General features: G+C 38.1%; 1 protein-coding gene across 6 annotated transcripts in view; it reads right to left on the bottom strand.

Annotated features, from left to right (window-relative positions):
* Positions 1-19091, bottom strand: part of DGKB (diacylglycerol kinase beta) — a 467640-nt gene that overhangs the window by 369187 nt on the left and 79362 nt on the right. For all 6 annotated transcript variants that reach the window (XM_054726080.1, XM_054726077.1, XM_054726078.1 and 3 more), the window contains 4 exons: positions 18815-18864; positions 14225-14299; positions 10253-10372; positions 1716-1833 (listed from right to left, as the gene is read on the bottom strand). In XM_054726080.1, the coding sequence (XP_054582055.1) occupies positions 1716-1833; positions 10253-10372; positions 14225-14299; positions 18815-18864 (363 nt within the window). The remainder of the gene's footprint in view (positions 1-1715; positions 1834-10252; positions 10373-14224; positions 14300-18814; positions 18865-19091) is intronic.

Here is a 19091-nt window from a genome sequence, read left to right as displayed (position 1 = left end):
TACACATGTAAATTGTGACATAAAACCAAGACATATATTTCATTGACATCTTCAAACTATTTCATGGCTTGGTTATGAAAATAACTCAGGGCTATATACAGATGTTCTTTTAATAAAAGAACAACTAAGAGTTCTAAATGTACAAATGTATGGAATAAAAATTAAATAAAAACAACCATGTAGCCCTCTTAACAAAACAAACAAAAACAACCACTGCATAAAATTAAAACAAAAAAGTCTAATCCACATAATATTGATATAGTAAAACTTTTCCATTTTATCCACATTTGCAACACTGAGGAAGAAAGCATACTCTCTTCTTTTTTTGTCTTCCATATGGACAATAATATGAAGGGTACTGCATTTGCCACACTAATCACTTAAAATTTGTGAGCAAAAATTCTCACCTTAACATCTCTCACCTTATTTGAAAGTTATTGTGTTTCCTATGCTCCCATCAATAAAATCTACCATGAAAAATAATTTTTCTTAAAAATACTAGAACTTTAAAACAAAGTACTTCCCCTGTACATGGAGAATGTTCTAGTGAAACACGCCTTTCAAATGGAACCACCATTTAGAAGCTGGAGTCAACACCTGACAATTTCATGTAACTTATTAAAATCCTTAAACAAGAAAACACTAAAATGTGGCCCTGGACCATGTTTTTTAATGTGAGATAATACATCTGAGAGAAAGTCTCAAATTCTCAAATATACTATTAAAGAAACTGCTTGCTAAAAATAATACCTGAAAATGACATATTGTATGGAAGCCAAGTAAGAGATTAGATTTAATATAAACAAACAAAAACGGCATGTGTTTAATAAACTTGACAGTTCTATAGCCGAAAAGGGTGTGGATGGACAAATCACCTGACCAAGACAACTTCACACTTAGGTGAGGAGGACACAGCATGCCCTCTGTTTTAACAGAGGCATCAGGGGATGTAGACGTTTCTCAGACATACATGGTGCAGATTTAAAAACTCTTAGGTGACTTATAAATTAATTTTAAAGTAAACTATTAGAAAATTCTATTGGGCATGACTCACTTAATAGAATACAATTAAAACTGAAAAAAATAAATGTACTGAACTGAAAATAACACCCACAACTCATGAGCTGGCAAGGCTTTGGGTTCCAATATCCATTAATCACATAGGAAGTTTCCTCACAATAGCATTAAAAATAATGTGCCTACGTTGTAAGGTTAGTTTGTATTTCTTGTGATTTCTTAATTTGAATGCAAAGTGAATCAATTAATTTACCTGCTTTTTAAAAAGACCTGAAGGAGCTGACTCATTATGAGAAATCAATGGAAATAAGGTGGCTAACTTAGAAAGAAAAAAGAGGGTAAAGAAATGAAAAGGATAGACCTGAAATAGATATAAATAAGAGACACTTATGGAAATTTTTATAGTCATTCTCAGTAGAAATGGAAACAATGAGTAAATTAAACTACAGGGGAAAGAATATGGCTAATGAACTGGAAAATGTCCTTCGCTTTTTTCTAAGTGAGGGTTTTCTAAAACTGAAGGAAGTTAAAAGGAGAGTGGCCTCAACATCCAGAAGTATACCGCAGGGAAGTATAAATCATAGTTACAGGAAGGATCAGGCTCGTTCCCTAGGTCTCCATCTACAAATGGGACACTTCCATACATCTCCACCTTCCTCGCTGGAGGTGATGACGTCCAGGTGGAACCACATACTCACAGGAGCAGCAGAGGCCCTGCTTGCCCACCCCGATCAGCATGTTCAGGCAGAGGTTGCAGTAGGCAGGTTTGTTAAAGTGCTTGAGTCTCCACACATGCTGTCCATCATCTTTCACGTTCTGCCCGGGACGTAAGAGAAACAGATTGCACTTAATGAAATAAACAGTGGAATATGTAACTGCCAATAAAATTCAGAGCTGGACTGAAGCACTCGAAGACAATCTGTTATTTCATCCCTGACTTTCTCCAAGGTCGCCACTGAGTCTAGAAAACCACATGTGCGCTAGTGGAATGGGATCCTGCTAACAAATCTCGGATGCTATAGCAACCCACACATTTTTGTCTAATGTCAGCGGTTCAACAGCAGGTCCCAAACTGTCATGATGACCTACCCAACGGAGGGATGTGTCTGCCTCGACTCGGAATACTTTCTCCTTAGTACAATCCCATAAACAAATAAATGAATAAAGCAAGAGAAGTGAGTGAAAGAGCCTCACAAATGAAAGCTTGGAAAGAAAATGCTAACACTGGCTTAGTAGTCGGAATATGCAAATTTGATGTCTGTGGTTAGATCTTGTCAGAAGGCTGAAGGATGGGATAAGGAATAACACTTAACGGTCAGGTATTTGTGCTAGTCTAAGGCTATTCTAAGGAATTCCCTACATGTTATAGTTTATATTAATATATTTTTGTATGTCCCCAAGAGTAAATTTTTTAAATTTAACTTTTTAAAGACTTAAATTACATAATCATTGTTTCCTCTTTTTTTTTTAAATAAAATATGTATAATTGTAATCTCATAGGAAGGTAGTAAAATATTACTAGCTCTGGTTTGCTTGAGTCATAAGATTTCTAGTATGTTTATCATAGGAACAGAATGCTTTCTATAACTGTTTAACTTTGCTATATTTTCCAAACTGTTTATATTTTTAAGAATAAAACATCCTGATGTGAAAAGTTTAAGTAATGAGGTTGTTAATTTTTCAAAAACATATTGATAAAGCTAATGGTTTCATGTTTAAAAAACATTTTAAGTGAAAAGAAGAAAGGAAAAAATCCAATTTTCATATGTATTGCTGTTCTTATCATCCTTGTCATTTTATTTTTAAATGATTGTCCATTACATGGGAATTAGCCTCCTTCTGTTGAAGAGCACATATGGACTAAGTTAGCTGGCATTTTCCTTATCAAAAATAAACAAGTCTGAGCGTGGGTGTTCTGTCAATCAGAACACTTAGCCATGTTACAGGCTGCACGTGATGTACAAATCCATTACCCAGACATAAAACGCTTTACCAAAAAAACAAATTAAATAGCTTTATAGCTCTTAGCCGGATATATTGCCAAAATATGCAAAAGATGAAATATGTATGTGACTTCAAGAGGAGAAATTGAAACTAGGAGCCAACTGCTTCTCAGCAGTGCAAATTATACTCCAACTCTCTGTATTTTCATGTCTTGTCTTGTTTGTCTTATTAAGATTATAAACTTGGTGGGGGAGGAGAAGAATCTGTCCCTTGCTATATTCTATCAGCCAGTTGAGCATGTTCCTGTTCGTACTTCTGTTGCAAATAAATATTTATTGTCATAGAAAAGAATTACTTTTATAAGAAAGAAAAGGGGAGGAAATGTGGAAGGCTCGATTCTTGGCCTCCACTGAAAATGTGGCTAAGCCATTTCACCCTTCTTGTCTTCCTCTCTAATAAAACCAAAGCACCCACTTTCCTCTCCCGGGCCATGGTGTGGGCTTTCATTATACAATACCTGTGAAGTCAATTTAGCTCCTCAGAAGCCTGGTGTTATGTAAACAGCAAATATGGTCAATGTTATTGGGTTGAGCTTTGTAACATTCTAATGTTTTAGCAAAAAGAGTACAGAAGGATGTTTGTAGGCTCATCATACTTTATTTCATAAAAATCTTGTTCTTACAAAAATGTCTTCCTAATATTTATAAAATACTGAACTTTATAAAGAAGCAGCTCAGTGAAGTGGTTGTGACAGAGACATGCTCGATGAAAAGGATGCAAGATCACAAGAAGCACCGGGTCTTCCTCTCTTTTTAATCCCCTAGAAGTCAAACGGAGGTTTCAAAGGAAAAATGCCCTTTGCAACTTTTGAAATGTATTTCATTATCAATAGTAATGTCTAAAGTTTTCATTTTTTTCCCCTGAATACATACATTCAAGATTACATATAGTATTCAACTATACTGGGACTATTATAAATAACTAGAGGCCCGGTGCATGAAATTTGTGCATGGGGGAGGGTGGGTGTTCCTCAGCCCAGCCTGCACCCTCTCACAATCTGGGACTGCTTGCTCTAAACTGCTCGCCTGCCTGCCTTCCTGATTGCCCCTAACTGCTTCTGCCTGCCAGCCTGATCACCTGCTAACCACTCCCCTGCCAGCCTGATTGATGCCTAACTGGTCCCCTGCCAGCCTGATTGTCCCTAACTGCTTTCCCCTGCAGGCCTGGTACCCCCCAACTGCTCTCCCCTGCAGGCTTGGGTCCCCCCAAACTGCCTTTCCCTGAAGGCCCAGTCGCCCCCAATTTCCCTCCTCTGCTGGCCTGGTCACCCCTAACTGCCCTCCCCTGCAGACTTGATCACCCCCAACTGCCCTCCCTTGCAGACCTGGTCCCTCCCAACTGCCCTCTTCTGCTGGCCTGATCGCCCACAACAGCCCTCCCTTGCAAACCTGGTCCCTCCCAACTGCCCTCCCCTGCTGGCCATCTTTTGGCAGCCATCTTGTGTTCACATGAGGGCAGCCATCTTGTGTGTTGGAGTGATGGTCAATTTGCATATTACTCTTTTATTAGGTAGGAGGATAGAGGCCTTGTGCATGGATGGGGGCCAGCTGGTTTGCCCTGAAGGGTGTCCCAGATCAGGGTGGGGATTCCCTTGGGGTGTGGGGCGGCCTGGGGGAGGGGCCTGTGGTGGTTTGCAGGCTGACCACGCCCCCCAGCAACCCAAGTGGAGGCCCTGGTATCTGGGATTTATTTATCTTCTATAATTGAAACTTTGTAGCCTTGAGCAGAGGCCAGGACTGCAGGAGCTTGGCTTCCTCCATTGCCAGGGGCAACTCAAGCCTCCTGCTCTCTCCAGCTCCGTGGTTGCTGCCATTTTTGTTGGGATTTATTTATCTTCTATAATTAAGATTATTTCTATAATTGAAACTTTGTAGCCTTGAGCAGAGGCCAGGGCTGCGGGAGCTTGGCTTCCTCCATTGCCGGGGAAACCCAAGCCTCCTGCTCGTTCCGTGGCTGCAGCCATCTTGGTTGGGTTAATTTGCATACTCGCTCCTGATAGGCTGGTGGGCATGGCTTGTGGGTGTTGCAGAGGTACGGTCAATTTGCATATTACTCTTTTATTACATAGGAAACCATGTTTTCAAAAGACCTCCAGGAGAAATTCCACCAATGTCTCTGCAGAAATGCCCCTATTCCCACACCTAGCCAGGTACCATTTCAACTGACTGCAGGTATAACATAGAGAAGAAATAACGTTGCAAATTAATTCCAACTCATTAAATAATAAGTGCTATTAAATTACTTCACTTTTCTAGAAATATGAAAGAAACTTCTGTTTTAGACTAAATGATAAGCTCTATCAGGGCTGAGCAGAGGTAATGCAGGGAAAAGTTTTTAAAATTCTGACTGGAGTTACAATCAGCTCCTTCTCTCTGTATCACACTTCCTGAAGACAGGCTCAGTACCCTGGCATCCTTGGGGTTCAAATGCAAACTCAACAGTGCCTAACACCACAGTCATTCTCCTTGAATGACCTAATCTGGAATCTCAAGAACTGTTGGATTTATCCAGCTTAACACCTTTCTAGATTGAGCCATGTATGAACAAAACAATAACTCAAACAAATTAAATTTTACCAAAGAGAGTGTGGAACTTGTTTTCCCAACACAGCTTAATCTATTAATACACCATCTTTTCCTTTCCATTGTACTCAAAACTTTCATCGGGGATCTCACTTCATCAGCAATCAGGAGGCAAACCAAAGGATTTTACTTTATTGAGTCAGTCAAAGAAAAAAAAGTGTCCTAAGCATTCCAAGCGTGGCAAAGTATTAAGTATTAACTACCTATAGGAATTAAAGAGCAGGATTCTCTGAGCATAAATAGCAAAATATATATACTGTGTAAGTGTGTGTGTGTGTATGTATATATACACACACTAGAGGCCTGGTGCACGAATTCATGCACAGGTGGGATCCCTCAGGGTAGCCTAGAGGGATTGGGCTGAAGCCCACAGTCCAACACCACCTGCAGCTCCTACCTGCCATTCCTGTGCTTGCCAGCCCTGCATCTGGCACCCTTCCCAGGGGAGTGGTATGCGGGATTGGGCCAAAACTGGCTCTGTAACATCCCCCAGTGGCCCCAGATTATGAGAGGATGCAGGCCAGGCCGAGGGTCCCTACTGGTGCAGGATTTATTGGGGTCGGAGAGGAACCACGGGAGGGCTCCAGGGTGTGTCGGGCCTCTGTCTTGCCCAGACCAGATTTCACAACCCCAGCAGCAAGCTAACCTACCAGTCAGAGCGTCTACCCTCTGGTGGTCAGTGCATGTCATAGCAAGCAGTTGAGCGGCCTTAGCATATCGTTAGCATAATAGGCTTTGATTGGTTGAACAGTTGACCAGACACTTCATATATTAGGCTTTTATTATATAGGATACCTCATTGTAAAATCATACAGGTCAGATGTGAGTACAAAAATTCAAGATTAAGAACTCAAGGTAGCTGTGTTACAAGCAAGGCTCTAATTTAAATGTGTATTCCTATTTATATAATAATATAAATTTAGGAATTTTCCTTGAAAAATCTAGTAAAGATCTAAGACTGCAGATTTCAGGAATTTGTGCATTATTAATTATCTTGTTTTTCCAGGAAAAGGAATGTCTGTACTGAAAGACTATTAGAAGGAAAGGGATATCCTTGGCTAACTTCTTTGTATGTCCAGAAAGGATGACAGGCAGGCAAAAAGCAAAATGACCTAGTTAATAACAGAGCCAGGGTGGAGACTGATTTGATGATGTTCACTGTTTCTGTGTACTTTCTTCATTAGTTCTCATGGCTTTCTGGGGTTTTCTAACTGAGATAAATAAAAAGTACTAGATTTCTTTCTCCTAAGTGACTAAAAACAAAATTTTAAATCTTTGTGTTTGCAGACTGGTACAACCCCTATGGAAAACAGTGTAGAGTTTCCTCCAAAAATTAAAAATGGAACTGCCATTTGACTCAGTGATCCCACTCCTAGGAATATATCCTAAGAAGCCTGAAACCCCAAGCAGAAAGACTATATGTACCCCTATGTTCATAGCAGTGTTATTTACAATAGCTAAGCTCTGGAGACAGCCCAAGTGCCCATCCATAGATGAGTGGATAAAAAAGCTGTGGTACATTTACACTATGGAATAGTATGCAGCTTTAAAAAGGAAGGAGCTCTTAATCTTTGAGACAACATGGAGGAACCTGGAGAGTATTATGCTAAGTGAAATGAGCCAGTCAGAGAAAGACAAGTATCACATGATCTCACTCATATGTGGAATTTAATGAACAAAATAAACTTACAAACAAAATAGATCCAGAGGCATAGAAGCATGGGACAGACTGACGATTCTCAGAGGGAAAGTGGGTGGTGGAGTGGAAAGAGATTAACCAAATAACTTATATGCCTATATGCATAACCCATGGACACAGACAACAATGAAGTGAAGAGCTTGGGAGGGGGTGGGAGGAAGGAGGAGAGGGGTGGGGGGAAAAGATGGGCATTTATAATACTTTCAACAATAAAGATAACTTTTTAAAATTTGAAAGAAAAGAAAATCTTTATGTTTGTAATATGACAGATTAGTGATAGAACAAATCAGGGGTTAGCAAACTATGGCCCTTGGGTCAAAACTGGCCATCAACCTGTTTTTGAAAGGAGTTCACTGAACCACAGTCATGCTCTTTCATTTATGGAGTGTCTGTGCTTGCTTTTGCTCTGAACTGTACAGTTGAGTCCTGCAAAGCCTAAATTATGAACTAACTGCCCCTTTATAAAGTTTGCCAAACACTGGAGCAGAGTTTCTTACAAAATACAGTGGTTTGTGTGTTTTTTAATTCATTCAAAATTGAGATATTTTTGAATAAGACAAATACCAGAGAAAGAGTAAGTCTCAGGTATAAATTTTTATTGTAATCAGAATCACGTACGCCATGCAAACTCTCTATTTCCCAGCAGATCTAAGAGACTGTACCACTTCATATGGAATATCATAAAGTTTGAGGAACTTCTTCTAAGAGAAAGGAAATGATTCTTACTCTCGATCATTTGTTCTGACATGTTCTGATAAACTACATTTCTGGCACAGCTATGATTTAAAATAGAGTAGCTTTTAAAAGTTGGTTAATGGAGAAAAATAAGTGACACTAAAATCACAGCTGCTCTGCCTTATATTAGAAGTGAGGATTATTCTCCCAGGGCAATATTCTTATCTGTGTAATTTGGCTAGTACATCACAGTCACTTTCAAATACACTGTGGGACTTAACATGCAATGTCAATTAGAATCTACTCCCTGAACTCATAATTGACAACAGACACGAATATCTAGGACAACATAACAAGACTGGCCCCACACTAAATGGCTGAGTTCAACCCAAAGCTTCTAGAGTTCCAATTTGATAAGCAAAAGTGTATGGGGGCGGGGGAGGGAGAGGGATGGCCTAGAGGGAAATGACAGCATGAATCAAATTCTCTACAGGTAATAACATAACACATTAACTGCCTGCAGAAAAGGAAATAAATCTCAATTACCAAAAAAAAAAAAAAAAAAAAAAAAGCCCTCCTTACTGTGTCATTCCTGCTTTGTAAAAACACAATGCCTTGGGATTAAAAAGGAGTTCCTAACAAATAGATGCTCTATTTTGCAATCATAATTACATGGCTTATGAATTTTTATTAAATAAAAATTTAAAGGATTGTTGGCTTATTGTTTTTTAAAAGCTAGAGGAGAAAGGATGATGTTCTTAGAATTGTTCAGTACAGGGGAAAATCTAATCTTGGTGGTTCAACATAAATTTTAAATAATGTAGCCCTGCCCTCCAGTGGCCATAACTGGGAATACAGCTTTGAGCACATTTGGTTACTTAAACTTTGAAACCCTAAATTGCTTTTTTTCCTATTAAGCTCCCAAAACAGGTCTTTTGACTAAAAATAAAAAGTATCAATTTAATAACATGATTATAAAGTAAATTATGTATCACCAGTATCCTGATGAACATTTATTGCAAATAAATTTACTGCTATCCTAGAAACTGATGAGGTATTGTATATTTGTTTACAATATTTTGAGGTAAATCCATATAGATTGTGGACTATATTTAACCACGCTATCTTCACAACTTCACAAATACATATATTTCTGAATCAAATTATAAAGAGTGGTTTTCAAAGAAAACATCATTTCAAAATCTTTCTTGATATTTAAAATATAGGTGATTTAGTCTTCATTTATGCACTTTCTTATCCAACCCCCCAACTACCAAATGGTTGACTTACTCATTCCTTCATCTTCTCTCATTCGCTCATACTAGAATTTTCATCAGTGTTTAGAATAAGCAAAACTTTAGCTTTAAAACTATAAAAATTCCCTCCAGGGAACCATTACTATTAGAACTTCGTGACTAGTCATTTGACAACTATATACTAAAACTTAAACTGTTAACATTCTGTCAAATTTTTTGTTTTCTGCCAATAGTCTTAGTTCATATTTATTGATCATTTTTATTCCCCTAAACCAGTGGTCGGCAAACTCATTAGTCAACAGAGCCAACTATCAACAGTACAACGATTGAAATTTCTTTCGAGAGCCAAATTTTTTAAACTTAAACTTCTTCTAACACCACTTCTTCAAAATAGACTCGCCCAGGCTGTGGTATTTTGTGGAAGAGCCACACTCAAGGGGCCAAAGAGCCGCATATGGCTCTCGAGCCGCAGTTTGCCAACCACGGCCCTAAACCAGTGTTTTATTACCACTGGAGGCACTGATATAAGAAAACTTTTGACAGGGTTGGAATAAAAACCTGGCTGATCTGCTCATATGTAAGAAAAAAAGTGTGTGTGTATGTGTGTTTGTGCACGTGCAGGTGCACATGTATCCTCTTAACCACCTTGATATATAATTATCTCCTCCAAGTATTATTTATAAACTAAGTAAATTATCTTCCTGGGGAGGAGAGAAGCTATATGGTGTGGGATGAAGAACCACAGAATGCAGTAATTTTGGGGTTTCTTGAAAATGATATAGTCAATAATGTTTGTAAACTAGATTACACTTTAAACCGAGGGAAAAGAGAGAAGTTAAGCATTATGACAAGTATTCTACACAGGAATTGCTGTTCAATTGCACTGGGGCATATTTATTGAAAGGTCCAGGCACCTACTACATGCTCAGTGGTTAAAAAATAGCCAGGTCAATTCATTACCAAAATGTGTAAGAACTCCAGACTTAGCACCAAGGCACCCGCTCTGTGAAAATGCTTACGTTTTCCAAGCCTAGGAGCACAAGGAGTGGGATTGTGGTCATTCCTCCTTGGATCCATTCCTCCAAAGAAACGGTCCCATCATGATCATAGTCAATTTCTTCCATCATTTCATGAAGGATCTGAAGCAGAGGAGAGGAAAACCTTACAATAAATCAATAAAAATACATTTCAGATGATACAACAAAAAAACTACATTGGACTGGTTATAACTGTGAAGAGCAGCTAAGTGGAGAGTTGAGATAAATATCTAGGTTATAATAATGTTGTACAATATTAATCCTATTACTGGGAATATAGTGGCTTTGTTATGATTTCCAGAACCTGACTACTTTCACTGATCAACTTTGAAAAAGAATTGCTCAACTTTTTAATATGTCATCACCGAATGGTACAGCTAAAACAAGAAGGTATCTTTAATTTAAAAGTAAAAATGAAATTGCTTTCTCTCAATTATTTTTTAAATTCAAATATATGCTAGATAATGTCTGAACAAATTAACTTCATGGCAAAGAGCTGAAAGAATTCTTTGCTAAGTGATACAAGGTGGGGAAATGAAGTTGCATTTAATTGCCTATCAGATCTTAATAGAGCCAAGAAGTTAAACAATCAAGTCCTTTTTTATTAGATTTTTTTTTCTAAAGATGACTGGTACAAAGTGTCCCAAAATGTTCTCCACAGTCTGTGTTAGTAATACCCTTGGTTGTGTAGCAGTAATAACAGTATTAGATCCAAAGTTTGTTGTAAGGATTAAATATGCTAATATAAGTATCTTCAAAGAGCATCTAGCAAATATATTTAGCGTGATATAGGCATTATTAGTGTTATATTTTCAGAAATTATATGTGAGTACCGAATATTTCCACTGGCTCTGGGTACTCAAAGTATTTCTCATCTAAGTTGTCTTCCCTCAGAAAGTACGTGAAAATCAGATTCTTTTCCTTCAGAACAAACTAACAAGGGTTGGGGGGAAAAAAACCTTTTTTTTTTTGAATAAAATGATGGTGAACTAATTATTTCATTATTCTCAAAATGAGACTCAGCAGAAATTATTCAGAATTTGGCAAATGGCATAAGATCTTGTTACAATGCCCTGCCCCACTCTGGCTGGTGCTGCTCAGTGGGTAGAGAGGCAAGCCTGTGCTTGATTCCCTGTCAAGGGCATGTACCTGGGTTGCAGGTTCAATCCCCAGGGCACATTCAGGAGGCAACCAATCCACGTGTCTCTCACATCAATGTTTCTCGCTGTCTCTCTGTTCCCCGACCCCCCGCAATGTTTCTGTAAAAATCAATGGGAAACATATATATACACTGAGTGGCCAGATTATTATTATCTCTGAACGCATAATAATCTGGCCACTCAGTGTGTATCCTATATAATAAAAGGCTAATATGCAAATTGTCCCCTCGAGCAGGAGTTCGACCAGCAGGCAGGCTGGCCAACCGCCCATGTCCCCTCCCCCTGGCCATGCTGGGCGGACCCCACCAATGCACGAATTCATGCACAGGGCCTCTAATATATATGCGTTCAGAGATCATAATAATCTGTCCACTCAGTGTATATATATATCCTGCCCTGGAAGGCACTCTGGTGAACTAGGAGAAATGAATAAATGAGAAGAGAACTAAAATACAGAGTATTTGATTCAGATGCCTGATGCTTTCATTTTCTACCTAATACATGGAATGTTAAAAGCGGGGTTAGGGTTTTTTTTTTTTTTCCCATTTCTTCCAAAGATCTCAGTCTCTCCTACTACCTGCCATAGACCTCAGATGTTTAGTTTTCTTTATTCACATGCACACACTTATCAGGAGTCTGACAATGTGCGCAAGAGCACACACCTTTAAAACGGGGAGAGCTGATAAATCATCAGGGCGGATGAGGCAGTTCCGGAGACAGCAAACACGAGGCACAGGTAAGCCTTTTACCTTGACTTTCTACTATTTATACCAGCCAAAGAAATGACAGGTTTTCTAGGTGTGCCACAAAAGACAAATAACGCTATATACTTTATTAACTATATCTTCCTGTAGGTATTTATCATAATTAGAGTGCCTCGCCACCAACTGTTTCCTTCCTTAGATTGGCCCGGCCCCCCTGTTCTCAAATCCATGCCACCCCCCTTCCCTTTACCACTCCAGTGAGGACAAGAGGCTTGACTGATAGATAAATAATGTTCACAGGTGTTAAGGCAAGTGGGATGGGGAAAGTTGGGTTAGATTACCAAAACCAAAAAGGACAACAGAATGTATAAGTCCCTGGTGTCAGTGCAAATAGTATTAAGATGAATCAAGCAGAATTCTTAGAATCAGATACATGTTACCGTAAGCTTTCGTCTTCCATGTACAAACTACATTGTTATGCACCTGAATTCACTGTGCAGAGAATGTGCATTTCCACATCCCCAAAAAAGAAAAAAATCAGTTGAGTTAACACTTGAGAAGCCATGTGCCAGCAAGAATGGTGCTCTCCTTTGTACATGACATTGCACGTGACCTTGGTGTACTTTACTGGCAAGAGTTTACAAAGCAAGGAAATGCCATCACAGCTCTCACATCCTATCCTCATGCCATTATCATGCTATTACCTGCATAAACGTGAACAGTGTTTGAAGAACAGGCCTTTTGGATTCAAATAAACTATAAGTCATTTAAATACAATTGATTTGTATTTGCTTAAATCATGGACATGTTGCTTAACTTAGTTGGTTTCAAAAATAAACTAAAAATCAGTAACACTTATTAACTCTCCCCAAAATATTACTTTTGGCTAAAGGCAGTTTCTATTTAAGTATGTTTTAATATAAATTTGAATTATGTTGTAACTTTGGTATAAACCTATTAAAAATAATAAGTTTTTTATGTGCTATAAGCATTGATAGATACTATTTCTTTAAATGATTTGATTAAAATCCTAGCCCTGACTGAAGAGCTTTGTACAAGTAACTTTAACATTTTGGGATCTCAATTTCTTCATCTGTGCAATGAATAAAATAGTAGTATCTACTTCAGAGGGTTGCAAGCATTAAATAACACATGTACAAAAGATAGTATAATTCACTGTGTACAGTAAGCTATCACCATCATCATCTTCTTTTTTAATTTTGTAAAAGATTTTTAATTGATTTTTACAGAGAGAGGAAGGGAGAGGAGAGAGAGAGGGATAAACATCCAAGTGAGAGTGAAGCAACGATAGGCTGCCTCCTGTATGCCTCCTACTGCGGATGGAGCCTGCAACCCGGGCATGTGCCCTGACTGGGAATCAAACCAGCTACCCGCTGGTGCACAGGATGACGCCTATCAACTGAGCCACACCAGCCAGGGCCATCATCTTAATCACCTTCATCCTCTTTAACTACTTTACCAATTTCCACATCAATTCTAGCTGTTTGGTGGCATGGCATGACAGTGGCAGTGTCTGCCAGCAGCTTCTATTTATCTACACATCTGTAAGACCACCATTCACATTAATTTCCACAAGGAAAAAAAAGTTAAGAGGTTCAGAACATATACTCTCCTTGTTCAGGATCCACTTTGACTACTAATCTATAATAATAAAAGTGTAATATGCTAATTAGACTAGACAGCCGAACGACCTTCCAGCCGTCATTCCGGACATCCTTCCAGATGACCTTCCATGAAGCTGTGGTAGCGGGGCCTGAGGCAGAGGTGATTGGGGCGATCAGGCAGACAGGTAAGTGTTTAGGGGCGATGAGGCAGGCAGGCAGAGGGGTTAGGGGCAATGAGGCAGGCAGGCGAGGGGTTAGGAGCCAGCAGTCCGGGATTGCAAGAGGGTGCAGGCCAGGCTGAGGGACCTCCCCATGCACAATTTCGTGCACCAGGCCTCTAGTTAGAAATAATATCTTAGAGTGATCAAGAAAAATAAAATGACAGTAATGTATTAGGGTTCAAAAAAAAAGAGAGAAAGGCACCTTTTAGAATTTAGCCAACAGTTAAATCATTCGTATACCTACTGGATTAAGTTCAGTGACGTCCCATTCAAGGTACTCTGCCACATGCATCATCTGGCTGATGATGTTTTCTAGTTCCTGGAGCAGAGAGAGAGAGGGAGAAAGAGAAAGGGAGTCAATGCAAAGACTTACTAAATTCTTTAACTTTGACTCAGAGGAATTATTGGTTCAACCTGTTCCTCAAAAACTAAGAGTCATATAATTAACTACATAAGTATTTTAAAGGTCTCATTATACATAAAACAAGAGCATAAATATAAACTCATTTTGTACTTTGTGTAGAAATCTTCACCAGGAGAGGGCACAATTATACAAAGAAAGAGTTTCTTAAAAAAAAAAAAAAATTAACAGAAAAACTCTTTGGACAGGAGAATCTGATGAAAGTAGGAGCATGCATATTTCCACAAGATGTGACTTTTAAATCACTGAGTAACCTGATCTTTTGGCTTGAAAGCAGGTGTGGAAGGAAGTGTCTGAGGGCAATGGAGAGGTTTATTTTTACTCTGATACACTGAGAATGCATACCGACTGTTCTAGCCATTTATTAGAATAATTTGCTCTATTAGAAGAGTCTTCAGGGTCAAGATTGGGAGGCTAAGTATGTGTAGAGTTTATTTTATGAGGGGATAGAATTTTAGTTTGAATTTTCACATTTATTCTTCTCAAATGTCCACTCTTTGAAGAACTGCTAGTAAATACATATGGCTTTGCTACATAAATTAAAACATTTTATACCCATTTGTTTAATGTTTTAATTTCTTCCCATCTCCAGAAAAGATTAAAGGTACATTGTGATGCTAATAATTCTTAATCTATTCAATGACATAATTAAAAGTGGTGTTACATAGTCTGACAATTTAAACTATAAGTATAAAAGAATAATACTTAAAGTATATTAATCAAAGATCATTCTACTGAAATTTCTGGTCTAATGTATGCAGTTAGTATTCATAGAATCAGGACGGAAATATGGTAGAGAGGTTTTCCATTGGGGGGCCATGAATCCCTCTGATAAAAGCTATATTCTCACCAGAATAGATGTAATCATGAAAATGCTATTTATGTAACAAAGGTCGCCTCAGAAACAATACAAATATAAGTGTGTTTATTTACTACAGATAAAAAAATTTAAAACACACATTCCTTGTAATTAGAGGCTAGAATTTTGTGTGTGTTACTATCTTTCACTTACAGTATTTTTTGTTTATGTATGCCTTAATGGTTTGGAATGGTTAAAATCGCTGGATATGTTTTTAAGAATGGAAACTATTTTTGGTGGACTATTATGTAGGTTTGTGACATTAGCTAAGTCACTTAACCTCTCTTAGACTCAGTTTTTTGGTGTGTGTGTGTTTTTTTAATCCCCCACCGAGGATATTTTTCCATTGCTTTTTGGAGAGTGGAAGAGAGAGGGAAAGACAGAGAGAAATATCGATGTGATAGAAACACATGGATTGGTTGCCTCTTGCATGAGCCCCAACCAGGGCCCAGGCTGGGGAGGAGCCTGAAACCAAGGTATTTGCCCTTGACCAGAATCGAACCCGGGACCCTTTGGTCCTCAGGCTGATGATCTATCTACTGAGCAAAACCAGCTAGGGCTTGACTCAGATTCTTTTTCTTTTTTTAAATATATTTTTATTGATTTTTTACAGAGAGGAAGGGAGAGGGATAAAGAGTTAGAAACATGGATGAGAGAGAAACATCGATCAGCTGCCTCCTGCACACCCCCTACTGAGGATGTGCCCGCAACCAAGGTACATGCCCTTGACCGGAATCGAACCTGGGACCTTTCAGTCCGAAGGCCGAAGCTCTATCCACTGAGCCAAACCAGTTTCGGCTTGACTCAGATTCTTAATCAGTAAAAATATTATTGTTGTAATTCTAATCTTACCTAGTTTATAGAATTGCTACAAAAATTAAACATGCTATTACATAAAATGCATTTATCTTGTCTGACATATTGCAAGTGATCAATAAACATTAACTAGTATTATTTAGACACAGTGGTCATTTTTCAAAGTGTCAATTTTCCTCTGTTTTGCCTTCAATATGTAAACTGCTACATCTTTAAATTTCTAAGAAAAATGACATCAGAAGATGCAATTTCATGCTAATATTGAAGGAAATGTACTGGGACAATAAATGTTGTGGAGAAAACCATAGAAATTAAAACCAGATTTTTAGTTACAAAAGAAACAAAACAAAAAAAAAAAACCCAACTAGTTTTATCATAACAAATGTATTTACATCCAACTCATTGTTTAATATTGTAAATATAGCCACAATTGTTGCTAGTAATTTGCTATATGTTAAACAAAATGGCAGAGATCAAAAAAAGTATTTGATTAAATTTTTAAATCAGCTGCCAACCCATGGCTAAAAGCCTAGTGAAGAAACATTCTTATAATTTAATTAAAAAGAAACATTAAATAAAACAGAGCAGCAGTAAAAATATAATTTGCATTAGTGTAGTCAGAAGTGCTACAATAAGCATATTGAAATATCTAGAAAAAATATCTAAACTCCTAGCTGTGAAATGCCACCAGAAAATGAGCAAATGTATCATGTAGCTTAATATTCCCAAATAGAAAAATGAACACCACTAGGCACATAACAGTAGGAGCATTTGAAAATATAGAGACACTTAAACATAAGATATCCTGCAGTTATAACATCAATTCAGATTTGTGTTCATTTCCTAGAGTGGAACTGTATATCTTTATCGCTCTCAGGAGAAACTAATGTACCATTGACCTACTGAGTGTTACAGAAGTATGTCTCCAACTTCACTGCTTTGCATGTAAAAACGACTGTTTGAGCCCTGGCATAGGGAGGACACCTGATGATGAGAGACCCTCATTATCTGAAATATTGTCTATTTTAATTGGTATTAATTATATCAAACTAGAGGCCCGATGCACAAAGATTTGTGCAAGAATGGGCCTTCCTTCCCCTGGCTGTCGGCACTGCCTTCGCTCAGGCCCGAACCACCTTTCTGCCTTTACTCCGGCCCGGAGCCGCCTTTCTGCCTTCCCATGCTACCCAGAGGCCCAGAGCAGCAGTGAGGAATGCCTGTGCCGTCACCATAGTGACGATGCAAGCGTCCAGCCCCTGGCCGCTCAGCTCCTGCATATGCAAATTAACCCACCATCTCTGTTGGGTTAATTTGCATACTCACTCCTGATTGGCTGGTGGGCATCACGAAGGTATGGTCAATTTGCATCTTTCTCTTTTATTAGTGTAGATCATTTGTTTTTCAAAGTGCCTGTGCACCCATGGAGGGACCTAGAGAATATTGTGCTGAACAAAATAAGCCAGTCAGAGAAAGATAAATATCACATGCTCTCACCTATCTGTGGAATCTAATGAACAAAATAAATGGACAAAATAGGTTCAGAGACATGGAAGCATGAAACAGACTGATGAATCTCAGAGGGAAAGAGGGACTGGGTGCAGGGGGGTAGAGGGGAGGAGATGGCAGGAAGAGATTAACCCAAGAACTTATATGCCTATTTGCATAACCCATGTTCACAGACAATAGTGTGGTGAAGGCTAGGGGAGGGGGCGGAAGGGGCCGTGGTGGGAGGAGGGGGTCAATGGGGGTAGGGGACATTTATAATACTTTCAACAATAGAGAACAGGAAATAATGCAATATGAAAATATGCTACTAGCAAATATAAAATATATTATTGGATGGAACCCGAGATAGATATACAGATGAGTCCCTAACTTGTGCAGTAGAACTGAGCCAACTTCTCTTTTGGAAACTATTAATAATTTGCATGTATTAAGTGTAAAATAAACATTTAATTATTTCTTTCAGTTAAATCATACATAGATGGTATTTTTCTTCTATTGCTTTCTATATCTAAACTATAGAGTATGCAAGTTGCATTTAAAATTGAATGAGACATTTTAAAAAGGGAAGTTGGTCAAAGCAATTTATAAATACATTTAGCTATTTCAACAGCATAAATTATTAAGAACACTTTTTAAAAGTTGGAAAATAGCCTGGCCAGTATGGCTCATTGCTTCAGCATTGACCTATGAACCAGGAGGTCACAGCTCCATTCCCAGCCTGGGTTGTGGGCTCCATCCCCAGTAGGGGGCATGCATGAGGCAGCTGATCAATGATCTCTCTTATCATTGATGTTTCTATCTCTCTCCCTCTCTGAAATCAATAAAAAACACATTTTAAATAAAATAAAAAGAAAATAATAAAGTGATTAAAGTGACTTTATAATTCCTTTAAATTCTACTTGTATTCTCAATATTTTCACTAGTGTCAAATCTCACTTTTTTCTTTCTAGATCAATGGGCCTCAACTTTCTCTTGTTTTATTCAAATAAGTTAGTCTTTTTTTAAATTTTTCAGTGCACATTTATGTAGTAAAATTATTCAATAAATTGTGATCCTAACAGTTTTCTCAGACCACTCTCTTTCAAAATGTCACATGATAAATATACTGTGCAAGTGCCTGAAAATTATATTAGGCATGTCTTCTGTGATCATAGCTATAAATTTATTCATTGCATTTTTTTCTGAACCAACTACTTTACAATGTTCACAGAATATTGGAAGAAAAACATTACCGAGCTGTCCAGGAAGCCGTTCCCGTCCGTGTCATAGAGGCGGAACATAACTAGAAATAAAAGAGACGTTAAAAAATAAGATTATAGGTAAGGAAGATCAATGTTATTATAAGGCATATTCTTCAAAACGTTATTTTCTGTTGAAAACGAATACTAAATCCCTCCCTTATTCAAAGCAATTAGTCAGTGAGACCATTTCTCAACTGAAATTGAAAATGAATTAATTAAAAATACTGTCTATCAGATATAAATTCTATCAATGTTATATATTTTGACA

This window comes from Eptesicus fuscus, chromosome 14, assembly GCF_027574615.1.
Source record: "Eptesicus fuscus isolate TK198812 chromosome 14, DD_ASM_mEF_20220401, whole genome shotgun sequence".
Classification (NCBI taxonomy): Eukaryota; Metazoa; Chordata; class Mammalia; order Chiroptera; family Vespertilionidae; genus Eptesicus; species Eptesicus fuscus.
The sequence above is the reverse complement of the archived record's forward strand: the minus strand, read 5'-3'. Positions and strand labels throughout refer to the sequence as shown.